At 45.6% G+C, this 24,045-nt stretch overlaps 1 protein-coding gene across 1 annotated transcript; it reads left to right on the forward strand.

Moving 5' to 3' along the window:
- Nucleotides 1-3,462: 3,462 nt before the first annotated feature.
- LOC136531928 (dihydroflavonol 4-reductase-like) lies at nt 3,463-5,299 on the forward strand. The gene is made up of 4 exons (XM_066524588.1): nt 3,463-3,678; nt 3,787-3,956; nt 4,050-4,244; nt 4,379-5,299. The coding sequence occupies exons 1-4, from the start codon at nt 3,522-3,524 to the stop codon at nt 4,946-4,948; spliced, it is 1,092 nt and encodes a 363-aa protein (XP_066380685.1). The 5' UTR covers nt 3,463-3,521; the 3' UTR covers nt 4,949-5,299.
- The last annotated feature ends 18,746 nt before the right edge of the window (nt 5,300-24,045 follow it).

Genomic DNA, 24,045 nt, shown 5'->3' on the forward strand with positions numbered 1-24,045 from the left:
CTTCTTCAGTCGACCAAGCGTGTCGAAACTGAGATGTCCAAACCGGGCATGCCACATCCACGGTTTCTCAGTGTGCCTTGCCGCCAGGCACACTGGCTGCTCTACCTTTAGGTCAAGCAGGTGCAACTGGTTCAAGGACCTCTTCACCTTGGCAAGAAGTCACTGCTCTCAGTCCCTGATCCTAAGGACCCCGTCCTTGATTAGTACCTCGCTGCCGCGCTCATCCAGCTGATCAATGCTGATGATGCTGGAATGTAGCTGCGGGATGTAATATACATCCGTTAGCGCGTGGTGCTCCCCATTCTGACACCTGAAGATGATGGTGTCGCGCCCTTAGATAGCCACCCTTGAGCCGTCACCAAACTTCACCGTATCGGTAACATCGTCGTCGAGCTCGGAGAGGGATGTCTTGAAGCCCGTCATGTGGTTGCTGGCACTAGAGTCCAGATACCACCGCTACTCCTGGTCGATGTCCACATGTCCGAGGTAGACTTGGGCGCATGGTTTGTTGAGGTTGACAGTCTTTAGGGCCTTCCCAGGTCCTTCCACCATCGTCGCCTCTTCCCTCTCATCGGCCTCGATGTCGTGCAGTGCACAGAACGTCGCCATTAGGATAGTGGCCTCATCATCATCATCAGCTTACACTAGATGAGCCTCAGCCTTCTTCTCCTGCTTGTGATTTTGGCACTCTCGTGCCCAATGGCCCATCTTTCAACAACGCCGATAGGTGTTGAGGTCGACCTGCTTCTTCTCCGAAGAAGCCTTGCCGCGGCGCTTGCCATCGCCATCATGGCTGGAGAAGGCTGCCTTCCCGGAGTTCGTCCGAGCAGCCCACTCCTCTTCCGTCAGCAGTAGTTTGCCGCTGTCCTTCGTTGCTGTCGCCCGCTCTAGGCGCTCGTCCACCGCCCACAGATGGCCTATCACATCCTCAATGGTGAGGGTGGATAAGTCCAGCATCGTCTCTATGGAGAGAGCGATCTGGATGTACTTTGTCGGTACGAAGTGGAGGTACTTGGAGACCGTCTCCTCTTCGTCGATGGTGACACCATGGCTCTTCAGCTTGCTGATGAGCATCTGCAAACGGATGGAGAAGTCCTCCACCGTTTCATCATCCTTGAACTTGAGGTTGGTGTACTCCTACTTCAGAAGCTGGGTTGTCACCTTCTTTGCGCGGTAGGAACCGACGCGCATCGCCGCAATAGCTTCCCACGCCACCTTAGCAGAGCTCTTCATCCTCAACAACTCCTTGTACTCCGCCGGTACAGTAGCAAGGATAGCCTCCAATGCTGATATGTCATTTTTCTCATTATCGGTGTCCTTGTCAACATCATTCCAGAGCTATCGGGCTCTGAGCTTGACCTTCATGGTCACCGACTACTCTCCATAGTTGGTGCGAGTCAGCGTCGGCCAACTGGTGCCGCTGACCTCCCGCACCGTGCGAACAACAACCTTCGGTCGTGGCTAGGCAGCCACAGCAGTGCCACTGCTGTCACCCATCTCTGAACCGCCTGTCGTCGCCAGCGATTAGTCTGACGACGTCGCTTGTATGGCTCTGATACCACTTGTTAGCCCACAAGATCACCAGCTCAGGTGAGTGAACCACTCACCAGTCTTGTTGAGCATCCGCTAGTGTTGCCGAGCACCCACTAGCTAAGCCGACCACGAACAAGCGTTGTCTGTCCCTACACACTATGGCTAGAGGTTGAAGAAGAGAAAGAACAGAGCATACACACAGAGTACAAGACACTAGCGTTGGCCGAAACCCTGTATGAAAGATGACAAATCTGAACTCTCTTTACTGAGTTGTCGTAGTAGTCTATTTATACAACTCTATCTATCTAGTCCTAGTACAGCGTACATGCTGTAACAGTAATTAGATAACACAGTAGGACTGACTTCTGCACCTGTACCTACACGTGGCTACAGTACGGCAGGTGAGCCATTCGGCGCATGCCTCTGCAGCGGCTATAGTACCACAACAGGAGATCTTTTCGGCACTGCCTTTCCTTGCTCAAGGAAGCAGTAGTTTATTCTAACATCCGAGCTGAAGCGTGTTATTGGTGATGGGAATCAGGTAACACCTTTATTGCCATATGATTTCGCTATGAAGCAGTCTCCTGAGCAGGTTCTCCAGACGCGGACCATGGCGCACGGTCCTCATCGTGTGCAGCAAATCTTGATCAACCGGAACAACCTACCCCGCTCCCTCGCTACTTGGAAGATTTGAAGCGTTGCGTCAGGAGTTTTCCTGTGGCACTAATTGGGAGCAAGCAGCGTTTCAGGGGGGGAGGGTGTTAGCAACTCCACTGTAGACGGTCCAACAATGAAAGCAATGGCCTCGCCTATTGCCGAGCCCGTGAGGAGTTCCAAGCCCAAGAAGCCTAATAAGCGCCACGCTGGGAATGAGTGGATACACGGGTAGGCGCTTGCACGCGCATGATTGAGGCAGAGCTTCTGTAACCTTTAATCATCCCCAGACTACCTAAACCCACTAACTATCCTAGGTAATGGAGGCTTAAAAAAACGTCTCCAACAAGCTATCTATCGACTACCTATTTTTTTTTGACCCAGCAAATCCCCCCTCCCACTATCGGCCAACAAATCACGCTACCTGTTTTTCTTCGACTGTTTCCTCTCTCCCGCAGCGCATCCCGCTTCGACGCTGGTCGCACGCCTCCTTCCTGCCCGTGGGAGGCCCTCACTGCCGCACCTCCTTCCGTGGGCGGCGCCCCTCCTGACACCGGTGGATCACCTCCCCATCGTCCCTAAAGCCGGTCGCCATTCCACGGCCGCATCTTGAAGCTACGTCTTTCCTGGTCGTCACGCCAGACCCGGGCGCTCCCCACCGCCGCTCCCCACCGGGAGACGACCCTCACCGGTGGCGCCCCCATCCCCTCCCCGCGACGGCCCCCATCCCTCCCCGCGACAGCGTTGGCCGAGTTCCTCGATTGCAAAAGCAAAAGGAGAGGAAGAGGATGACACGTGGGCTCCACTTGTCGTTGGCTATTAAACTGAATTTGAGAGCTGGGATTTAGGTAGTATAAAAATCGATGAATCGATGGCTACATAATAAACAGACAAATACGCAGTCCGTTTTAGGTGGAGATGCTCTTAAAGAGAGAACAGAGAGGCGAGAGAGGGTATGTAAGAATCAAATTCTGTTATTTTTTTTCTTCTAAAAGCAGAACTCTGAAACTATCCTGGCTTTTTCTTGTGCTCTACTACTTTGCGATTCCCCTCCCCAACTACTCGGCTGCTATCAGTAGGTTCCAGCTTCCCACGTACCGGTGTGTCAAAACCCGCGCAGATATGCAGGTAGGTGTGCAGCGTGGCAGTGTGGGCGTTGAACGGAGGATGCGCTCGCTGCCGCACCGCCACCTAACAGTCTAACACACTCGCGCTGTTACGTCGTTATATTAGAGTACTTATACATATATAGTCAACAAAACGGGCCTACTGGAGCAGCAGCTCAAGAAGCAAGTCAGCTCAGGCCTCTGCAAGCTCAGAGAAAAACGAAGGACATGGGGGAGGTGGCGGCACCGCGGGAGGCGACGGAGGGAGGCGCGAGCGTGAAAGGGCCGGTGGTGGTCACGGGGGCGTCGGGCTTCCTGGGCTCCTGGCTCGTCATGAAGCTTCTCCAAGCCGGCTACACCGTCCGGGCGACGGTGCGCGATCCCGGTGAGTTGCATTGTCTCGTCCTGCGTCGACGTCGCAGTGCGTCCAATTCCATGCGTAGCAGCAGCCAAACTTTGATTCGCTCCGTGTCGTGTCCACGGTGTCCTCCAGCGAACGTTGAGAAGGCGAAGCCGTTGCTGGACCTTCCCGGAGCAACGGAGCGCCTGTCCCTATGGAAAGCCGACTTGGCGGAGGAAGGCAGCTTCGACGACCCCATCAGGGGCTGCACCGGCGTCTTCCACGTCGCCACGCCCATGGACTTCGAGTCCAAAGACCCTGAGGTAAATAAGCGTGTGCATTCGTGGCCGGTCAATTTCTGCACGAGTCAACGTCATTGCAGCATTCGCACATACTACCTTTGGTTGCCGTTGCAGAACGAGGTGATCAAGCCGACGGTGGAAGGGATGATGAGCATCATGCGAGCCTGCAGGGAGGCCGGCACCGTGCGCCGCATCGTCTTCACTTCCTCCGCCGGGACGGTCAACATCGAGGAGCGGCAGAGGCCCGTCTACGACCAGGACAACTGGAGCGACGTCGATTTCTGCCGTCGCGTCAAGATGACCGGATGGGTACGTAGTAGCGACTTTCTCTGCTCTACGCTGCGGCGCGCGCAATTCGACTGGATTTCGTTTTCGTCGGCCATCCATGGCGACCGCGCTGACAGCAACGTTTTATGCATGTCCGCCCCCGGACCACCCGGCAGATGTACTTCGTGTCCAAATCCCTGGCGGAGAAGGCGGCCATGGCGTACGCGGCGGAGCACGGCCTGGACTTCATCAGCATCATCCCGACGCTCGTGGTCGGCCCGTTCCTCAGCGCCGGCATGCCGCCCAGCCTCGTCACCGCGCTGGCGCTCGTCACGGGGAACGAGCCCCACTACTCGATCCTGAAGCAGGTGCAGTTCGTCCACCTCGACGACCTCTGCGACGCCCATCTCTTCCTCTTCGAGCACCCGCCTGCCGCCGGACGCTACGTCTGCTCCTCGGCCGACGCCACCATCCACGGCCTCGCCGCCATGCTCAGGGATAGGTACCCCGAGTACGACATCCCGGAGAGGTTCCCCGGGATCGAGGACGACCTCCAGCCCGTGCACTTCTCGTCCAAGAAGCTCCTAGACCATGGGTTCACTTTCAAGTACACGGTGGAGGACATGTTCGACGCCGCCATCCGGATGTGCCGGGAGAAGGGCCTCATCCCCCTCGCCACGGCCGGAGCGGAGGGCTCTGCCTCAGTGCGCGCGCCCGGCGAGACGGATGTGACGATTGGCGCTTAGACAAGACAAGCGCTGGTTTTTTAAGAAAAAAATTGCGGGTCCACGTCGATGCTATCAGCTATCTATCCCTTTGAGCGCCGCCGGTAATGCGGGAATTTCTACGTTCCAAACAAACATTCCCTCAACGAACGAAGCAAATAAGGTGGCGGGCAATTTGATGTTCAAATTCCTGTTTCTTTTTCTGGTCACGTGTTGTTTTATACCGAAACAAATGTTACTCAGCATTTTACTACAGCTTGCGGCTTGCCCCTACAGTAGAGAGATCCTACAAATAAGCTATCTGTAGAGGCTCTGATGTAATATTGTTTTTGCAACAACTCAAAACACATCTGTTCGTAAACAGATTTGCTACGTGACACCCGGTTGTTCTGGCTCCCTGTGGCAACCGTTTTTCTGGTGATCCGATTTGTCACATGTCGCGTGCTGGAGCGTCCGATCTGGCTGTCTGCAGCTGGCAATTTGTCTCTTGTCCCTCTGTTATCTGTCTCCGTCATGTGGGGTCTGAATGTCGTCACCACTGTTTGATTTTTGGGACTCGCACCCAGAGTTGTGTGTTCGTTCCCCCTTTTCCCCATTCACATTTCACGTCGTCTTCCTCCTGGCGACTCCCTGTTCCCCACCGCGGTGATTGGCGATTTATGGTTTGACGAGGTACGTTGCTTTTGCTTCCTACTCCTAGCGAATCTTCGTTATTTGCTTCCTACTATTTGTTTGGATTTGTTAGCGGCACGGGATTTTGGCAGTGTGAACTCGGTAGTGGCCGTGGGTTTGGGTGTGGCTGTGGATTTGGTCGCTTGCAGGGGTTGTGGCTGTGGATTTGGTTGCGGCATGGGCGGCGGCCGGGAGTGCGTGCCGCATCGGCTTTGTGCGCAGGGTTCGAGCAGGCATTTCGCATGGATGTGGAGGTCGGATTTGTGTTCCATTTTGCTGCTTTGGTTTCTGTCTTGTTGATGTTTGTTTGATTAGTGATCTGCATTACAGGATTGTCAATCCCCTGTCCTAATATGCAGGATAGCAACTTCCTCTCGAAATGTCATGTTCGAACGAATAGAGACCCAAGGCTCTTTCTGTCTCTACGGAATAATTGGGCTGGCTGGATGCTTTTGGAGCGCATGGCGTCTGCTTGCTCTCTCTGATCTCCCGGCAGCAGAGTTCTTCACTAAACATTCATTTCTCTGTTTCCAGTTGGTCTGAATTGCCTAGTGCAGCTGAATGGCTAATTGTAGATATTTTGTTTTGTTTTTCTTTTTATAAGAACAATTTGTAGTCATGTGGGTTGGCACTATGATCTTGTATTGAGTTAAATGTCCCTATCACTCTTAATCGAATGTGCTAGTACTCTTGACATGCTTGCATATGAGGTTAGAGTAAAAATATAGTTCTGAAATGCCACATGTCATGAATGTTCAGTGCCATGCACTTTGTGGTAGACTAGTAGCATGCTTACAATATCTTTGCAGTGGTCAGCTTGCATGAACATGTAGTGAGTATTTACCTGTAATAATTGGGTGTTGTCTTTGTTATGATACATTTAGTATGACATAGCAAGGGAGGGGGGCAAGTGTCTACCTCTGAAAAAATCTGATAATGGTTTTGGTATGTGTCCTGGTTGTAGTAGCACGTATTAGCTTTCTCGAAAAATTCGGTTACAACTCTCTTAAATCTTACTCCAGGGTGTTAGTGTGGGGAGCTTATATAATTCATGTTATGCTCTGTTAAGGTGTGGAGAATTGGACAGAGGAATATCAGTTCAGTGCCAAAATCCATAGAAAACATTTGGAAAGTTTGTTAATTTTGTATAGTTTGTCATTAGATCTGTTACTAGTGAGCTCTTTCTGTTGATCCTAGTCTCTGTGAAATTATGGCTATATATCCTAGTCCCTTGGTGTAGTGTACCATATGCTTATAATTAGATTGGATTGTTTTTAAATTTATCTCATAATTGCATTTATCTCTAAAATTTTTTATCCATGAGTTTGTGCAGTGCCGTGGTTGTGTGCTCTGTTCGTCTAGTCAATAGAGGAAATCGGTGATATATTTTTGGTTTTACATTGTCTTTTTACTGTTCTTATAATGTCCTCTTACTATATTGACACTAAACTGTTCAGTGTAATTTCCTTGACAGGTTGATGTAAGTTGGGGATAAGGCAACTTCTATTCAGTTGGTCTTACATGGTCCCAATTTTATGGAGTGTCAATATGTGTAAGTTTCCTTGTCCATCTTTTTTCTTCCATTTTCAAGCAGTTCTTTTTTTTTGGTTGAGCTTGTAGTCATTTTCAGATGCTTTGTTACTAAGTAGTGTGAGCTCAAAGAGGTGTGTTTTGATGTTGCTTTTGTGGAATGCGAGTAGAAATGGACAATGAGTAGGTAGATAATGTTTTGTTATAGAAATTGAGAAATACTAGGTGCCTCTATTTTCTGAATCCCTTCATTTGTGCACAATGTGGGATATTTGTTTCTTTTATCTGCATTCCATACAAAATATTTGGTAATATTGTTTATTTTGAAGAAATTTATTTTGCATTTGTGAAGTATGTGCCATATTTCTCTCTAATATCTGGCTTCCATAGAAAATATTTGGATACTATTTTTTTGAAGAATTTGGCATGTCTTTTTGAATTCCTTCATTTATCACATAATTCCATTACCTCAGAAAATATTGTTTTACAATTTTTAGAGTTTTGTGCACTGATGTTGTTGTTTGCTCTGTTCATCTAGTCAATAAACAAAATCAGTGACATATGATTGGATTTATATTGTCTTTTTACTGTAAGTTTAGAGGGAGTGTGTTGGTGCACATATATGCTTCTGCAACAGCGACTGCATATTGTCATTAATTGGCTTTCTGGAGGCGTCTTGTGCCATCAATGAATGCTATTTCTTTGAGACCTGAGGGCAAGCTTTTTACTTATCTTACTCACATATACCAATTTCAGATTTCTTCTTTATATAAACATATTCGAAGTTTCATCTGCCAGGTTTGCCTTTGTTAGTTTGATGTGGGGTTCTCCTGCATTCCTACCATTATTTTAGATTGATATTGATTTTTTACTCCCTTTTATTCCATATGAGGAATGGGTTTGCCCAGAAATTCCTGTGGTATCATAGTACCTTTTGTTTCTTGATATACTTATTTTGTTTCTTTGGTAGTATTTGTGTTTCATAATTCAGCTGTGGAAACACAACAGCTTTAAGCCTGATGGTACTCATATCATAAGGGCATCTCGTTGTAATCTGTGTTCTGTTTGAGGTCCAAGTGGGGTAATTGTTACAAGTTGTAATTCCTAAAGTACATTGCTGGTTTCTCTGTTGTGTTCATACTGAAGCCTGGTTAGAGGCAGAGAGAGATACACTTACTGACACAAAGGACCAAAAACGGTGACCAGAGGGGGGGGGGGGGGGGGGTGAATGGGAGCCGTAAATTTCTTTCAAAACTTTTCGACTACTGTCCCAAACTTACCGCCAAACATGTAAACCAAAACATCGTGATGTCCATGACCCAAAAGATTGGGTGGATGCTCCCTAGGAACACAATGGGACACCACAAAGCCAACGCAACAGACGTTTAACGAATCAGAGCTCAAACAAACAAACTGCGGAAGAAACAGTACGCTGGCAACTCACACCGGACCTGTCCGAGAACTGCACCGGACATGTTCGGTAAGCACGACCTTAGAAAACCTACTAAACTGAGCATAGTCAGCAAATACCGAGCACTTCTGGTATGCTGAACAGCATAGAGCGACTTTGGGAGAAAAATAAAAAACCCTAGCAAATGATGTCCAAAAATTAAGAAATTTTAACCACAGCCTCTAGACACCTTGAGGCAGGTCTCCACCGAATTTCAGCTCCAAATCGAAAGTCCAACCTACCGGACATGTTCGACATTCACACCGGACGTGTCTGGTATTTACGAGCAGTTCTCGGGAAAAATCGATTCGATACCCAAAACTCGATCAAATCAACTTAGAATGACTTGAAACTTTACAGAGAGGATTACCACAGAGTTGATAAGCTACTCCTAGAAGATCATCGCCCAAGACAAAGCCAATCAACAGGAAAACAAGAAATTGCGATGAACTCTAGTTTTTCAACCATAGAACTTGATTCGCTCCGATCTATGAACTCGTGAGGAATTAGATAAAATCCTTCGGTGGAAGGGATCAACTCACGTCCTAGTCCATCTCAGCTAAAAAAGAACGAGTCTGAACGCTCTCAAAGTGATGAATCGAGCCAAGAAAGAAAGGTGGAAAACAAGAACGCGAAGAACACAAACGTGATTCGCAAAAGCACCTCACAGGTTGAATCCCGGAGGACACGAGGAGGTTAGGGCCTCCATTCCCAACCAAAATCACAGGTTCAATTACACCGAGACATTAGTTAATCGGTGGACCTCTTGAGAAGAACCTAGAGAAGGGGGGACCTAGAGAGAAAGGTGGAAGAATGAAGTGGCAAGAGGTGAGGGAGATTGGGGGCTCCCTCATCCTTATTTATGTGGGCTATTACGCAATCACAAACACGCCCCTAGATTTTTTGAGTAGAACTACTTAACCCGAGGATGTTATGGTTCAACCCGAGGTATTCTTCATTCGACGACCACCGCGCTCTTCATGAGATAGCTTCACCTCGACACAAACTCCTCGATGCCGCCACGTGCCATTCGTTCCTCCTCGAAACCTTCGCCCTGGTTTTGAGGCCCAAACCCAAAAACCGTCCACCCGGTGGTTTTGAGGCTCAACCCAGCAAACAGCCCATGAGTAGCGTACTCCATACGCGTCCCCCGCAACTCGACAAGTGTCACCTCCATCCTCGGCCGCCAAGTCTTCTAGAGCCTCTGCTCGACTTGCATGTCCGCCATCTTGACTCGGTCAACACGGTCACTCCCATTCACACTTGCGCTTGTCGATGTCCCCAGATGTTAGCCACCGTGGTTGGTCACCCGGCCTCTTAGTCCCTCAGTCTAAGCCTCACGTCCGTCCTTCACCGCTCCCGGTCCATTGGCACGGCATGTCCCTACTTGACCTTCACCTCGCCGTCGACCAGCGCCTTCGAGCTCCACACCTGCTCACCATAAGTCAAGAGACATGTTGCACAACCCAACTCATGCCATGGTTAGTTCACAAACTCAACCCAAGACGTGAATCACGTTGACAATCACTCATCACAAATCCGAACCACAAGGGCATATCAACCTTGTGTTCGCAATCTCCCCCTTGATGAGTGCATTGTCAACACCAACAAATGACAATAGAGAGAAAGCACAAAAGAAGAAGAAGAGAAAACAAAGAACTCACCCAAATGACCAAAAGCCAATGAAAAGCCAAAACAGGGTCATTTGAAATGAGCAACACTTGCAAAACTTGGTCCCCAAAGACATGGGCAATGGCTCAATGCAACCAAGTAAAACACAGCTAGCCCTCTAGAAGAGGCAACGGGCTCAACACCACTAGCAAAGCTCAAAACACTTGAAAATAGCTAGACCCTCCAGAAGAGGCAAATGCTCAACTCATCTAGCAAAAACAACTCAAAGTGCAACTCCCCCTTAACAAATGCAATCGCCCACATGAATGCATGCACTCAACAAGATCTTCTTGGGTAAATCTCAACACTCTCCCCCTTGTTGACACATGCACTTATCAAGCACTGAGAAAACTGTCACTCCCCCTCAAAATGTGCTATGAATGCAAATCGATGCAGAAATGCATAAGCTTCAGGAGTATAGCAATCAGATTGAAAGGATGCTCTAACTAGTGCTGTTATGTATGTGTAGCAACAAATACAAGTGCTAGCAAATGCTCAAATTGATCAAGTGATACGAAATATGACACTTAAGCAATTTTGATCAAGTTTAAGCAATTCAAGAAGGGGTTCACCACTGAAAGTAACACATAGCAGGTATAAGCAGGAAATCAACCTAGTGCTAACAAGTGTATACAAGGTGAACTACCCCAAGCAGCGGTCACACATCATATCAAAGACCAACCTAAGACTTATGTTTTCATCAAATTTTAATTTTATCAGAGTTCACAACGTATCACAAGAATTAGTCAAAAACATGTGTGTGCAAGAGGTTATCGGTACTATCAAGCCTAACTTAGCAACCATGCCAAGCCTATGCCATAGACAATCAGAAGCTTAAGACAATGGTTTCAGCATCCATTACAAGGCTCAAGTTCATCCATATGTGCAATTGGAAGCTGTGTCGATACATTGACATAGGATAGTACAGACCCATCTCGATCTTTTCTCATCACTTATCTTGGTTTTCAAATTTTAGCACAAAAATCTCCAAGTTGTCCAAGCAAGTGAGTAACTCAAAGCATGAGACATAGCAACCTAGCATATAAGTGATAGCATCAGGGATCTCAACAAGTCCTACACATGCTAGTAACCATCTCAGCGGTAAACTAATTTTCATGTTTCAACAATTCTTAATCAAGTTCATAGAATGTAAAACAAGCTTAGGTCATAACATGCATCAAAAGATCAATAAGAGTCTAAGCCATAAGCACCATCATGTACATACAGAACATCCCAAGTAGAGCATAATCTCAATCTAACAACTATAATCATGAAGCTTAGAAAATGATTTATCAAGCATGATGCCATGCAAATGTAATATGATACAAAGACCCCCAAAAAAAGGCTACCTACAAAGGAAACAAAACTACTATACAACATCCAAACGTTCCCCTCCTCTAAAAAGGGAAACAAACCCCAAGCTCCCCTCACAAGCGTGCAAACTAGGCTTGGTCAAGGGGTTTGGTGAAGATACCTACGAGCTGGTTTTGAGTGTCAGTATGGCGTAGGTCTATGTCCCCTTTCTTATAGTGGTCTCGCAAGAAATGGAAGCAGACATCTATATGTTTGGTTTTGAGTGGAGAACAGGGTTCTTAGCTACACTTATGGCACTAGCGCTGTCACCAAGCAAAGGCACTCGCCTAAACTCTAAGCCATAGTCTCTCAGGGTAGCTATCATCCAAAGCAGCTGGGAGTAGCAAGCAGTGGTAGCAACATATTTAGCTTCTGTGGTGGATTGGGCGATGCTTGACTGCTTGCGAGAAGACCAAGACACAAAAGAAGACCCAATAAATTGACAAGTACCTAATGTGGACTTTCTCTCAATGCAACAGCCAGCATAATCCACATCAGAATACCCGCAAAGAGAAAGAGAGGAGGAGGCCGAAAACCAAAGACCAAATTCAGGTGTGAAACGAAGGTACCTCATGATCCACTTGATGGCTTGATGATGAGACATGCGCGGTGAGGACTGAAAGTGCGCACACAGATAGACCACGAACTAGATGTTCAGTCTCGTTGCCGTCAGGTACAGCAGTGACCCAATCATGCCGCGGTACTCTTTCTAGTCCACGGCTTCTCCTTCCTCATCAGCGTCTAGGCTCGTCGTGGTTGACATGGGTGTCGAAAGAGGCTTGGCCTCTCCCATATCAAACTTCTTCAGTAGGTCCTTGGTGTACTTCTCTTGGTGCACGAACATCCCTTCTCGGGTTTGCTTGATTTGCAACCTGAGGAAGAAAGTCAATTCTCCCACCATGCTCATCTCAAATTCCCTGCTTATAGTATCTGCAAACTTGGCAACAAGTGCATGAGAAGAGCCATTGAAAATGATATCATCCATGTATATCTGAACCAAGAGAGTGTCAGTGCCTTGCTTGAGGAGGAACAACATTTTATCAACTGAACCCATTTTAAAACCCTTCTCAAGCAAGAAAGCTTTCAAGCACTCATACTAGGCTCTCGGGGCTTGCTTCAAACCATACAAGGCTTTGTAAAGTTTAAAAACATGGTTGGGGTACTTAGGATTTTCAAAGCCAGGGGTTGCCTAACATAAACCTCTTCCTCTATGTGCCCGTTCAAGAAAGCACTCTTCACATCCATCTAATACAGCTTGAACCCTTTCAAAGCTGCAAAAGCTAAAAGAATCCTAATGGCTTCTAAATAGGCAATAGGAGCAAAGGTGTCGGGGTCATAACCCTGAGGTGTCCCAAGGCACTAATTAGTTAGCAGGTGACATGACCTAGAACACAATAGTTGGCAAGGGCCCAAACGACCGAGGCCAAGGGTGTTCACGACCCCTTCCTCCAGCATAGGTCATGTGACACATAGATGCGCGACCTCTCCCCCATCATGACCCCTAAAAGGGATAGGGAGAGGTCGGGCCCTACCTGCTCTGATAGGGGCGAGCATGCCACACTGATCCCTCAAGGACCGATGTGACAGCAGTCACCTTGGTTTAGTCGGACACCATTCCAGTACCGCATCGCACCAATAAAACAACACCGCACAACGATGGCCACGGGTACGATGCCACCATCCAAATATGGACCGATGGGACGCGTATACAATCCCACCCACTATATGATGGGATCCATGACAAAGGTCTTGACGAAGAAACCTTCCCGGCTGGTGGAGTGTGTTGATGCAAAAGTGGATCTGCAAACACAAAGGGCTAATACCTGAATCGGTATCCAAGGCGTGCTAGTCGATTTGACCTGTTAATCGACAAGGATGAAGATACGAGCACTTTGGTCCTGACAACAGCGATACGCCCGGAAGTCACGGCCAAGAGGTACTCACGCGGAACTCGAGGATCGCCGAAGGTCGCATTGAAGCGATGCAGCTCGCCGAATCAATGAGAACTCGTAAAGAGAAAATAATGCAAATTGACGAAGTCGCCGAAAAGTAAGTAGATGCAAATAGGAGTAAAAATTGGTTTTGATATTGATTGATATATATATATACATTGCCCCTCACTCTATATTTATATCCTGATCTAAAGAAACACAACCAAACACAACTAGGACACCAAGTCCATATCTAAGGAAACACGTGACTCTTACATGAATCATACTCTAACAAATATAGAAAAAGAAATCAACTCCTATCTATTTCCCTGTCCGCCTTAATTACAATGGAAATCTCACTGTCCTTCCTCCCATCGGCATACCCCCTGTCTCATCAGCAATAGTCTTCAAGTCTTTCCCCATTAGCATACTCCTTGTTTCATCGGCAGTAGTCTTTAAGCCTCCCTTTATCGGCATCACCAGCTATCGGCAACCATCTTTACAAGCTGGCTTTCATCGGCTATCAAAGTATACAGTAACTTTCCCCTTGCCGATTAGTCCACTCCGAACATTTTAACACGTGCAAAAAATGGTGTCAACACATGCCCCCCAATTTCGGAGTATAAAACCATTAATGCTCCGAAATTTACTCTAGATTACCGTAACTTATTCTCCAAGCCAAAACCTGATCTGTTATCAAATCCAATCAAATCTAATCCTGATTCACGCACTTCAGCAAATATTGCACAATCACCAACCACTCTTGCCTTGATTATGGTTAAGATACCGAAACAATAACCCATCGGCAAGATCTTAACATGATAATGCTGTCATTTTCAGAATTAAAATATCCTGTACCGATATTTCTCCCAAGTCATGATTACTTGCCATCAACCCATCTGTACAATCCCCTGATCATCGTGCAAACAGTTACCATATCCATCTGAACCACTTCGACCTACATGCGCGCGGCATAGAGATAAGTCCAAAATACCCCTACTCCAAGCGGCTTATAAATAGACTCCTCCGGAACACTTGTCTTCTACCCTCAGACTCCAATCTTTGACATTTCTCTTTCCGGCGGCGACTCCGACGAACCACTGCACGACCTCAACCAACAAGAACCCTTCTCCAGCGTTACCTCAAGTCTCCGGCTCGTGCCTTCATCTTCTTCAAGATAATGGCAGTCAACTTCGACGTCCCCGCGGTTCGCTCCTCTTCCATTACCTTTACTTTGATTCCCCTAGTTTTTGCAAATCCATACAGTTGGTGATTTTTCCTTTCTTTTGTTCTTCGGATCTTTTAAACTTAGGAACTGCGCAACAAATTAGTTATCCCAATCGACCAGCCGCATGTCCAATGCCTAGGACCAATGGGCAACCCAGATCCAACCGATCTGATTAATGCAGAGGTTAACAGAATCCCCTTTAGAGCCCAAAATTTCTCTATGAATTTATGGAAAGACACATTCCAATCTTGGCCCAAAAACACCAAAGGGTGGAAAGATTGGTACTTAAGGGTTAATAGATCGATGCAAGTATACTGGGCAGAATAGAAATTAGACCAATGCATTAGGCTATCTATTGCCGATATGCAGAAGAATGAATCGATGATGATTGCAGCTGCTTACTTCTGGTCAGACACAACAAACACTTTTATGTTTGGACATGGCCCAGCTACTCCTACACTTGCCGATGTCCACATGCTCACTGGCTTGGATATTTCAACTGCCGATGAAGGCTCCATTTATGGTAGAAAATCTGAATATAGGGTGAATACCCGCAACATCGGCGGTTGGACGGGATACATTCAAGAATACCAGAAGACTAGGACACTTAACCAGAGGGAACATGCCACATTCTTGAATATGTGGTTAGAAAAATTTATTTTCTGTGGTCGATCAATAGGACCAACCAACGCCTTCCTCCCCGCAGCTAAACTTTTGGCTAATGGCGTAAGGTTTCCTCTTGGCCGATACCTTCTGAGCTCCACTTATCATCTTCTTCATCAAGTGTCTCAGAAACTTCTGCTTGGCGAACCCATCGGCAACCTAGGAGGCCCGTGGTGGTTTATCAACATGTGGCTGAATGCCCATATGCACAAACGCTTGCAATGGGACTTTTTTGCCCAACAATTCCCACGAGAAATTGCTGAGGACCATGTGCTTGGGGATGATGAATCGGCAACACGCTCACCCCTTAATTTTGGTGAAGCCATAATTGTCCTTCCCGGAACAGAGGCCAATGAAGACCAGATCGGCAGATTCTTCCAAAACTTCTACAATGGTCTTTCTCGTGATCATAGGGCCTGGGTACCTTATATTGACGAGGACAATAGATTTCCCCTTCTTTTCAACTTTGCCGATGACACCCTGAATCAGGATAAGGAACTCATGATGGCCATCATTACTCCCAGGGCAATTCCAGTGAATACATTTGGTAGCGGGGAAAACACCAACATTTCATATGAATTTTACAACCCATCGGCAGTATCCCGTCAATTGGCTTTTGGGCAACTGCCAATCAAACTTTGCTTTGCCGATGTGATCAAACCCAGGGAAACAATCACCTGTGGAACAGATTGGAACAAGGTGGTACAACTCTCCCCCGATGCCGATATCACAGATGTTGATATATCCACCTGGACGCCAGTATCCTTCATCACCGAGTCATACAAGCAATGGTGGCGAGAGTGGAAGGAACAACTGTTTGCAACTTCTGCTCACACATATCGGCACATGATCGACCCTGAATATGCCATCCCTGACGACGCAGTAAGTTTCTTTTAACTCCTTTTTGCTTTTTCCCTACATATATCAGTAACTGACTCTCGCATGACAGGTTAACAACCCAGCACCATCGGTGAGCAAAAGTGGGAAACCCTTCGATCTTCAGCCTATTTCCCCGATATCACCGATCAGCTACAACGCCCCCACCTTAACTGCTTTGACCCACCAGAAGATCCGTACCAAGACTATCACCTCTAAGTCCAGATTGGCTACAGCTAGGGCCACTCCATCGGCTGCTGCTACAACCTTGGTCAAGGCATTCAAGGTAACAACCTTGTTTATTTCTACTTATACCGATTACAAACTGTATTAACATTAATCACCAGGGGGTAAGAGCTGCCACTGGATCGTCATCGGCAATTCCTCCGATATCAAGCACCACTTCTTTTGACAAACCTTCAGAGGTATTCTCTTGACTTCTCATTTTATCCGTTAAATATCATACCTTACACTTGTCTTGCAGCAACAATTGGGTACATTGGCAAGCGTACCAGACGTCCAAGCTTCACAACCAACAAGTGCCGATGCCCCCTAGCCAATCGTTGCCGATGCCCAAGCAAAGTGCAAAGCTTTAACAGATGCCGAGGCACAGCCAAAACGACAAAGGTCCATGCCGATCCCTACATCTGCCCCAATGTCATCGGTCATCATACCTCAAGAGCCAACCACTGATGAAGTCATAGAGGACATCCCATCGGCAAGCTCAACCGATCCCTCACACGACACACTCCAGGTTGTTTCTTCCAGTCAAGCATAGGAAATTGCCTTGAAACAGGTAAATCGATTAACCTAGCTGATTTACAATATACATACTTATCCTTAACCGACCTCCTTTTCTTTTTCTCAGGAACAAGACTCCCCAAACAGCCTATTCTCCTTCGCTATTGACATCTCTGACGATGATGGAGAGGAAACAAGTTCTTCCCTTGTACTAGGAACAATATCGGCAGAAACTAAGTCCAGGTTGGAAGCTCTCCTGAACTTGCTACAGCAGGATACCACCCAACTGGTAGATGACTCGGACCCCGCAAAGGCAATTTTCAAAACAATCCGTGGCCAGGTCCCTGCCGATGTTGAAGAAGTACTCTTCCCAGCAGCCCATTTAGAGAGTCACCAATTACAATATCAACGGGCTGCCCAACGTATTGCCGATAGAGCAGCTCAGGCTCAACTCAAGGAAGAGATGCTACAACTGAAACAAATTGCCGATGAGAAGCACAAGGGCATCGGCAACTTGCAGACTTCGGGTGCTGAACTTAAGCAGAAAATCTTGGATTTATCAGCAAGGAAGATGGCTCTATTGGCTGAATTGAAGGAAATCGAGGCAGCTTTAACTCATGCTCAACAAGATGAAAGCCAGCTACCCAACACCATCAAAACCCTTCAGCAAGAAAGAGATATCCAGGCTCGCAAAGCTTTGGCCATGAAGAAAAAACTCAAGCCCGTGGAGGGTACCGCCGATGACGATATCAAAGAAATGGAGGAAGCCGAGCAAATTCGCCTGCGTGCGATATTAGCTATCCAATCCTTGTTGAACTTGTAATCTTGTTTATTGTATTGGCACTTTACGAGACATTGACATCCTTGAGTAATTCCAGCCGATAGGACTGTTATCGGCACTTATACTTTTATGCATCCATCCAGATACTAGGGTAATATTTCTTTAAATATTTTCCATTTAATGCTCTAGGAAACACAACCCCTTCGAGGGTTTCTAGAATATATGCGTTACCAGGAACAGACTGATTTATCCGATATGGACCTTCCCAATTAGGAGACCACTTTCCAAATTTTGAACTTTTGGTCCCAATCGGTAAAACCAATTTCCAGACCAGATCTCCATCGGCAAACTCCTTTATCTTCACCTTCTTGTCATACCATTTGGCTACTCTTTTCTTATTTTCTTCAATGCTAACTAAAGCCCTTAACCGATGACCTGCCACATCTTCCAACTCATCCTTCATAAGAGTATTATAATCATCGGCTGTCAGCTGATCTTGAGAACATATTCGCCTAGAGCCAACTTTAATTTCCCAAGGCAATACTGCATCGTGTCCATATACTAACTGATAAGGCGTTACTTTGGTTGCACCATGACATGACATCCGATATGACCATAAGGCTTCATTTAATACTGTATGCCACCTTCTAGGATTTTCTTCAATTTTGCGCTTAATGAGTTTGATGATCCCTTTGTTAGAAGCCTCAGCTTGACCATTAGCTTGAGCATAATATGGAGAAGAATTTAAAACTTTAATTCCCATACTTACAGCAAACTCATCAAATTCTCCTGACGTAAACATAGTGCCCTGATCGGTAGTGATAGTCTGAGGAATACCAAATCGGTAAACAATATGCTCTTTCACAAAATCAATCATATTAACCGATGTCACCTTTTTCAAAGGAATTGCCTCAACCCATTTTGTGAAATAATCGGTAGCAACCAGAATAAATTTATGTCCCTTACTCGATGGCGGATAAATCTGACCAATGAGATCAATAGCCCATCCCTGGAACGGCCACGGTTTGATTATAGGGTTCATAGCCGATGCAGGCGCTCTTTGAATATTACCAAACTTTTGACATCCCTGACATCCTTTAAAATATTTAAAACAATCTTCAAGAATAGTCGGCCAATAGTATCCATTCCTTCTGATCATCCACTTCATCTTGAAAGCCGATTGATGCGCACCACACACTCCTTCATGAATTTCACCCATCAAAGTTTTCGATTCATCACTACCAACACATCTGAGTAAAACTCCATCTATAGTTTGATAATATAATTCATCATCGAGGAGCACATACTTGGTAGCTTGGAACCTTACACGTCTTTCAACCTTTTTATATGGATCCTTTAAATAATCGACAATCTCCTTTCTCCAGTCATCGGTATTAACTGCCGATGTTAGCACTTCCTGAATAAGTTGATACCCTGAAGCATTCTGAGCTGGTCGATTAGCTTCCTCATTATGCAATCGAGGGATATGTTCAAGACGAAAATCCCTAAATTCTTTCAACAATTGCACACATTTTTCATAATACGAAATTAAAGCATCACTTCGGCATTCATAAAGTCCAGCCAATTGATTTATAACTAGCATAGAATCACCAAAGATTTCAACAGCATCGGCACGTATCTCCTTCAGTAATTCTAACCCTTTTACCAAGGCTTGGTATTCAGCCTGATTATTCGTCGACGTAGCAACAATCGGCAATGAAAACTCATACTTCCTTCCTTGAGGTGAAATTAACACAATGCCGATACCTGCTCCTTCACCACATGTGGACCCATCGAAGAAAAGTGTCCAGGGAGCAACTTCCAAAGAGTCCATTGAATCATAATGCTGAGTGACCAAATCAGCCATCACTTGCCCTTTAACTGCCTTAGTTGATTCGTAACGTAGTTCAAATTCTGATAATGCTAAAATCCACTTGCCGATTCTACCACTTAATATCGGCATCGACAGCATATACTTGACTACATCGTCTTTGCATATGACCGTACATTCGGCAGATAACAAATAATGCCTTAATTTGACACACGAAAAGTATAAACATAGACATAATTTTTCGATGGCCGAATACCTCGTCTCAGCATCCACTAGTCTTCTGCTCAAATAATAAATAACACGTTCTTTTCCTTCAAATTCTTGAATAAGAGCTGAACCGATAACTGTATCATCAGTTGATAAATATAACTTGAAAGGCTTCCCGTGTTGAGGTGGAACTAGCACTGGAGGATTTGTTAAATATTTCTTAATTTCATCGAGGGCTAACTGCTGCTCAGCTCCCCATACAAATTCCTGATCGGCTTTTAATTTAAGTAATGGACTGAAAGCCTTGATCTTACCCGACAAATTAGATATGAATCTTCTAATGAAATTAATCTTACCGATCAAAGATTGCAATTCAGTCTTATTGGTAGGAGCAACCACCTTGTTAATTGCATCAATAGACTTCCTACTGATTTCGATGCCCCGCTGATGCACCATAAAACCCAAGAATTGACCTGCCGATACGCCAAATGCACATTTATTAGGATTCATCTTCAATCCATGCTTCCTTGTATACTCCAGTATCTTTCGCAGATCGGCTAGATGTTTTATGATATCTCCAGATTTAATCACCACATCATCAATGTAGATTTCCACTAATGTGCCGATGTATTCATGAAAAATAAAGTTCATAGCTCTCTGATAAGTAGCACCGGCATTTTTCAAGCCAAACGTCATGACTACCCACTCAAACAACCCTATATGACCTGGACATCTGAAAGCAGTCTTGGGAATATCTTCTTCAGCCATGAATATTTGATTGTAGCCTGCATTACCATCCATAAAGCTGATAATCTGATGTCCGGCTGCAGCATCAATCAATAAATCAGCAATCGGCATTGGATAGCCATCCATCGGTGTGGCTTTGTTGAGATTCCTGAAGTCAATACAAACACGAAGTTTTCCATTTTTCTTATAAACAGGAACCACGTTAGAGATCCACTCTGCATATCGACACTGCCGAATAAACTTTGCCTCAATTAATTTAGTTATTTCGGCCTTAATATCAGGAAGTATATTAGGGTTGCATCGGCGCGCTGGCTGCTGATGTGGCCGAAATCCAGATTTGATAGGTAACCAATGTTCAACTACCGATCGGTCTAATCCAGGCATCTCAGTATAATCCCAAGCAAAACAATCTTTATACTCCTTTAACACATCAATTATTTGCTGCTTACACTTGGAATCTAACTTAGCACTAATAAAAGTAGGTCTTGGCCTATCGCCATTACCGATATCTACTTCTACTAAATCATCTGTCGATGTGAACCCTTGACCTAATTTTCCATCATCGGCAAACCTATCCATTAAAATTCTTCTTCAGAACCGACTGCTTGGATCGGTGGAATTTCATAATCAGCAACTCTAAGGAACTCTTTTTCCCAAACTTCTCCTGATATGCATTTAGTTCGCTCATAAGTATCTGATTCTGCCGATGCGATGATATAAGAAGAATCACCAGGGACAACCTCAATCTTATCCCCAATCCACTGTACGAGGCATTGATGCATTGTAGAAGGAACACAACAATTAGCATGAATCCAATCCCTCCCTAGAAGCAGATTATATGCACCCTTGCCGTTAATAACAAAGAACGTCGTCGATAAGGTTTTGCTGCCGATGGTCAATTCAACGCATACTGCCCCTTTAGCCGGCGACACATTGCCTTCAAAATCTTTCAGCATCATATCGGTTTTGGTCAAGTCTTGATCTCCCTTACCAAGTTTCCGATACATCACATAAGGCATAATATTAATCGTAGCCCCTCCATCAATAAGTACCTTAGACACAGGCTGCCCATCAACTCTGCCCTTCACAAACAAAGCCTTAAGATGCTGTCTCTCGTCATCGGTAGGTTTCTCAAAAACAGCCATCATTGGATCTAGTGTCAACTGAGCTACTTGATCAGAGAGAACAACTTCTTCCTCATTATCAGATAGTGCCAAAAATTCCATCAGCAACATGAATACCATATTAACATCTGCCAATGGACCCTTATTTTTGTGTTTTACCTGCCACTGCTGATGACCGGACTTCTCATTGGAGGAATTTTCCTCTTGGTATAAATCCTCCTGACGCTCACGTTGCATCCTCCTTCTCTGTGTTTTTGTTAGACCCTTCGGGCACCATCGAGGAAACTTGGTTTTCCAAACCGGCTGATAACAGGTCCTAGTCGATTCCACACAGCGTATATTAGGGTCCCTGTAGAATATTTCCTCATCAGGAACTCTTGCATTTGCCATTTCCTCAAGCTCCTCTTGATTCCTCGGAAAACATCCAGCGCGTTTACCAAGCCTTTCATGTACACTAAGTCTGCCCCCCAACCGATCATGTACTGATGCTCTGCTTCTAATCGGCTCATTGATAAATAAACCCCGATTGCCAGGTTGAAATCTTCTTTCTGACCGATTGACCCCATAATAACCATTGCACTCAGGGCAATTTTCAACAGTTGGCAATTTAATACCTTCTTCCCAGCAATGGATAAAAAACGGGCACCTCCAATGATCTTTATGCCGATGCCATTCTTCTTGACGTTTTTCTTCTTGCTGTTGTCGATATCAATCATTATGCTGACGCCAACCCTCCTGCTGCCTTCGATGAGTAATCACAATGCCAGGTCGAGGAGGTTTTTTGGAACTACTGCTTTCTCCCAGCAATCCCTTACTTCTTGCATCATCGGTAGTTATCCGATGTTGGGGATCCACTGATGCGTTTTTCTCAGCAGCCTCGGATGTCAATACCTTGGTCTTCCCTTTGGCCTCCAACGTATTTGCTGGAAAGGGGTGTTGATCAATTTTCATCGGCCTTTGGGCATTAGAAGTACCAAACTTAATTCTCCCAGATTCAATAGCCGATTGTAACTGTTGCCTGAACACCTTGCATTCATTTGTACTGTGTGAAGTTGCATTATGCCATTTGCAGTACAAGATCTTCTTCAACTCTTCTGCTGATGGGATCACATGATTAGGTGACAGCTTAATTTGACCCTCTTGAAGCAGAAGATCAAATATTTTGTCAGCCTTGGTGATATCAAAGGTAAACTTTTCTTGCTCTTTTTTACCAAAGGGACAAGATATTGGCTTTTTATTCTTAACCCACTCAGCTAAGCCGATAACTGGTTCTTCATCAGAATCAGAATCTCCTACTTCTTCAACAAATGATACCTTTTTACTCCAATTCTTTTTAGGTTCAAAAACCCTAGTATCTTGATCGGAGATCCTTTGGACAAGATGACTGAGGCTTTCAAATTCCTGAGAAGCATATCTGTCTTTAAGATGTGGCAATAACCCTTGGAAAGCCAGATCGGCAAGCTGCCGATCATCCAGCACCAGACTGTAGCACTTATTTTTTACATCTCGTAGTCTTTGCACAAAGCTCTCTACCGATTCATCATTGCGCTGTCTCAATTTTACTAAATCGGTAAGCTTCTTTTCATGGATTCCAGCAAAGAAATACTTATGAAATTGTTTTTCTAGATCAGCCCAGGTAATAATAGAATTTGGTGGTAATGAAATGAACCACGTAAATGCCGATCCAGACAAAGATGATGAAAATAATCGAACTCTTAATTCATCTCTGCTAGCTGCCTCTCCACATTGAATAATGAAGCGATTGACGTGTTCCATTGTTGATGTATCATCCTGCCCGGAGAATTTAGTGAAATCTGGTACCTTGTACCGATTTGGGAGAGGAATTAAATCATATGCAGGAGGATATGGAGTCCGATAAGAATAAGTATTGACCTTGGGCTTTATCCCAAACTGATCCTTCATAATTTCTGCTATCCTATCAGCCCAAAAAGCATCAGCTTCCTGCTGACGAACTGGCTGAATTTCTACAGGAGGTACCTGCTGATATCCTTCCACATATCTTTGTGGCCCACGATCTCCAGCAATCGGCATATTTGCCGTTACTTGTGGTCCATTAACCTGTTGGAAAGGATTCATCGGCTGAGCTGCCGATGCTTGATTCTAAACACCAGCTTGCATATAACCTTGTTGAATCCCTGCAATCTGTTGATTTTGCTGAACTGTGTATTGAACAGGTAACTGTCCTGACCAACCATTATTAGAACCCATCGGTACAAAACTCACCGATGGCTGGTAATTTGCTGATATTGTTGGATAATTATAACCAGCTTGAGGCATAAACTGAACCCCAGT

This window comes from Miscanthus floridulus, unplaced genomic scaffold (genome assembly GCF_019320115.1).
Source record: "Miscanthus floridulus cultivar M001 unplaced genomic scaffold, ASM1932011v1 fs_477_3_4, whole genome shotgun sequence".
Lineage (NCBI taxonomy): Eukaryota > Viridiplantae > Streptophyta > Magnoliopsida > Poales > Poaceae > Miscanthus > Miscanthus floridulus.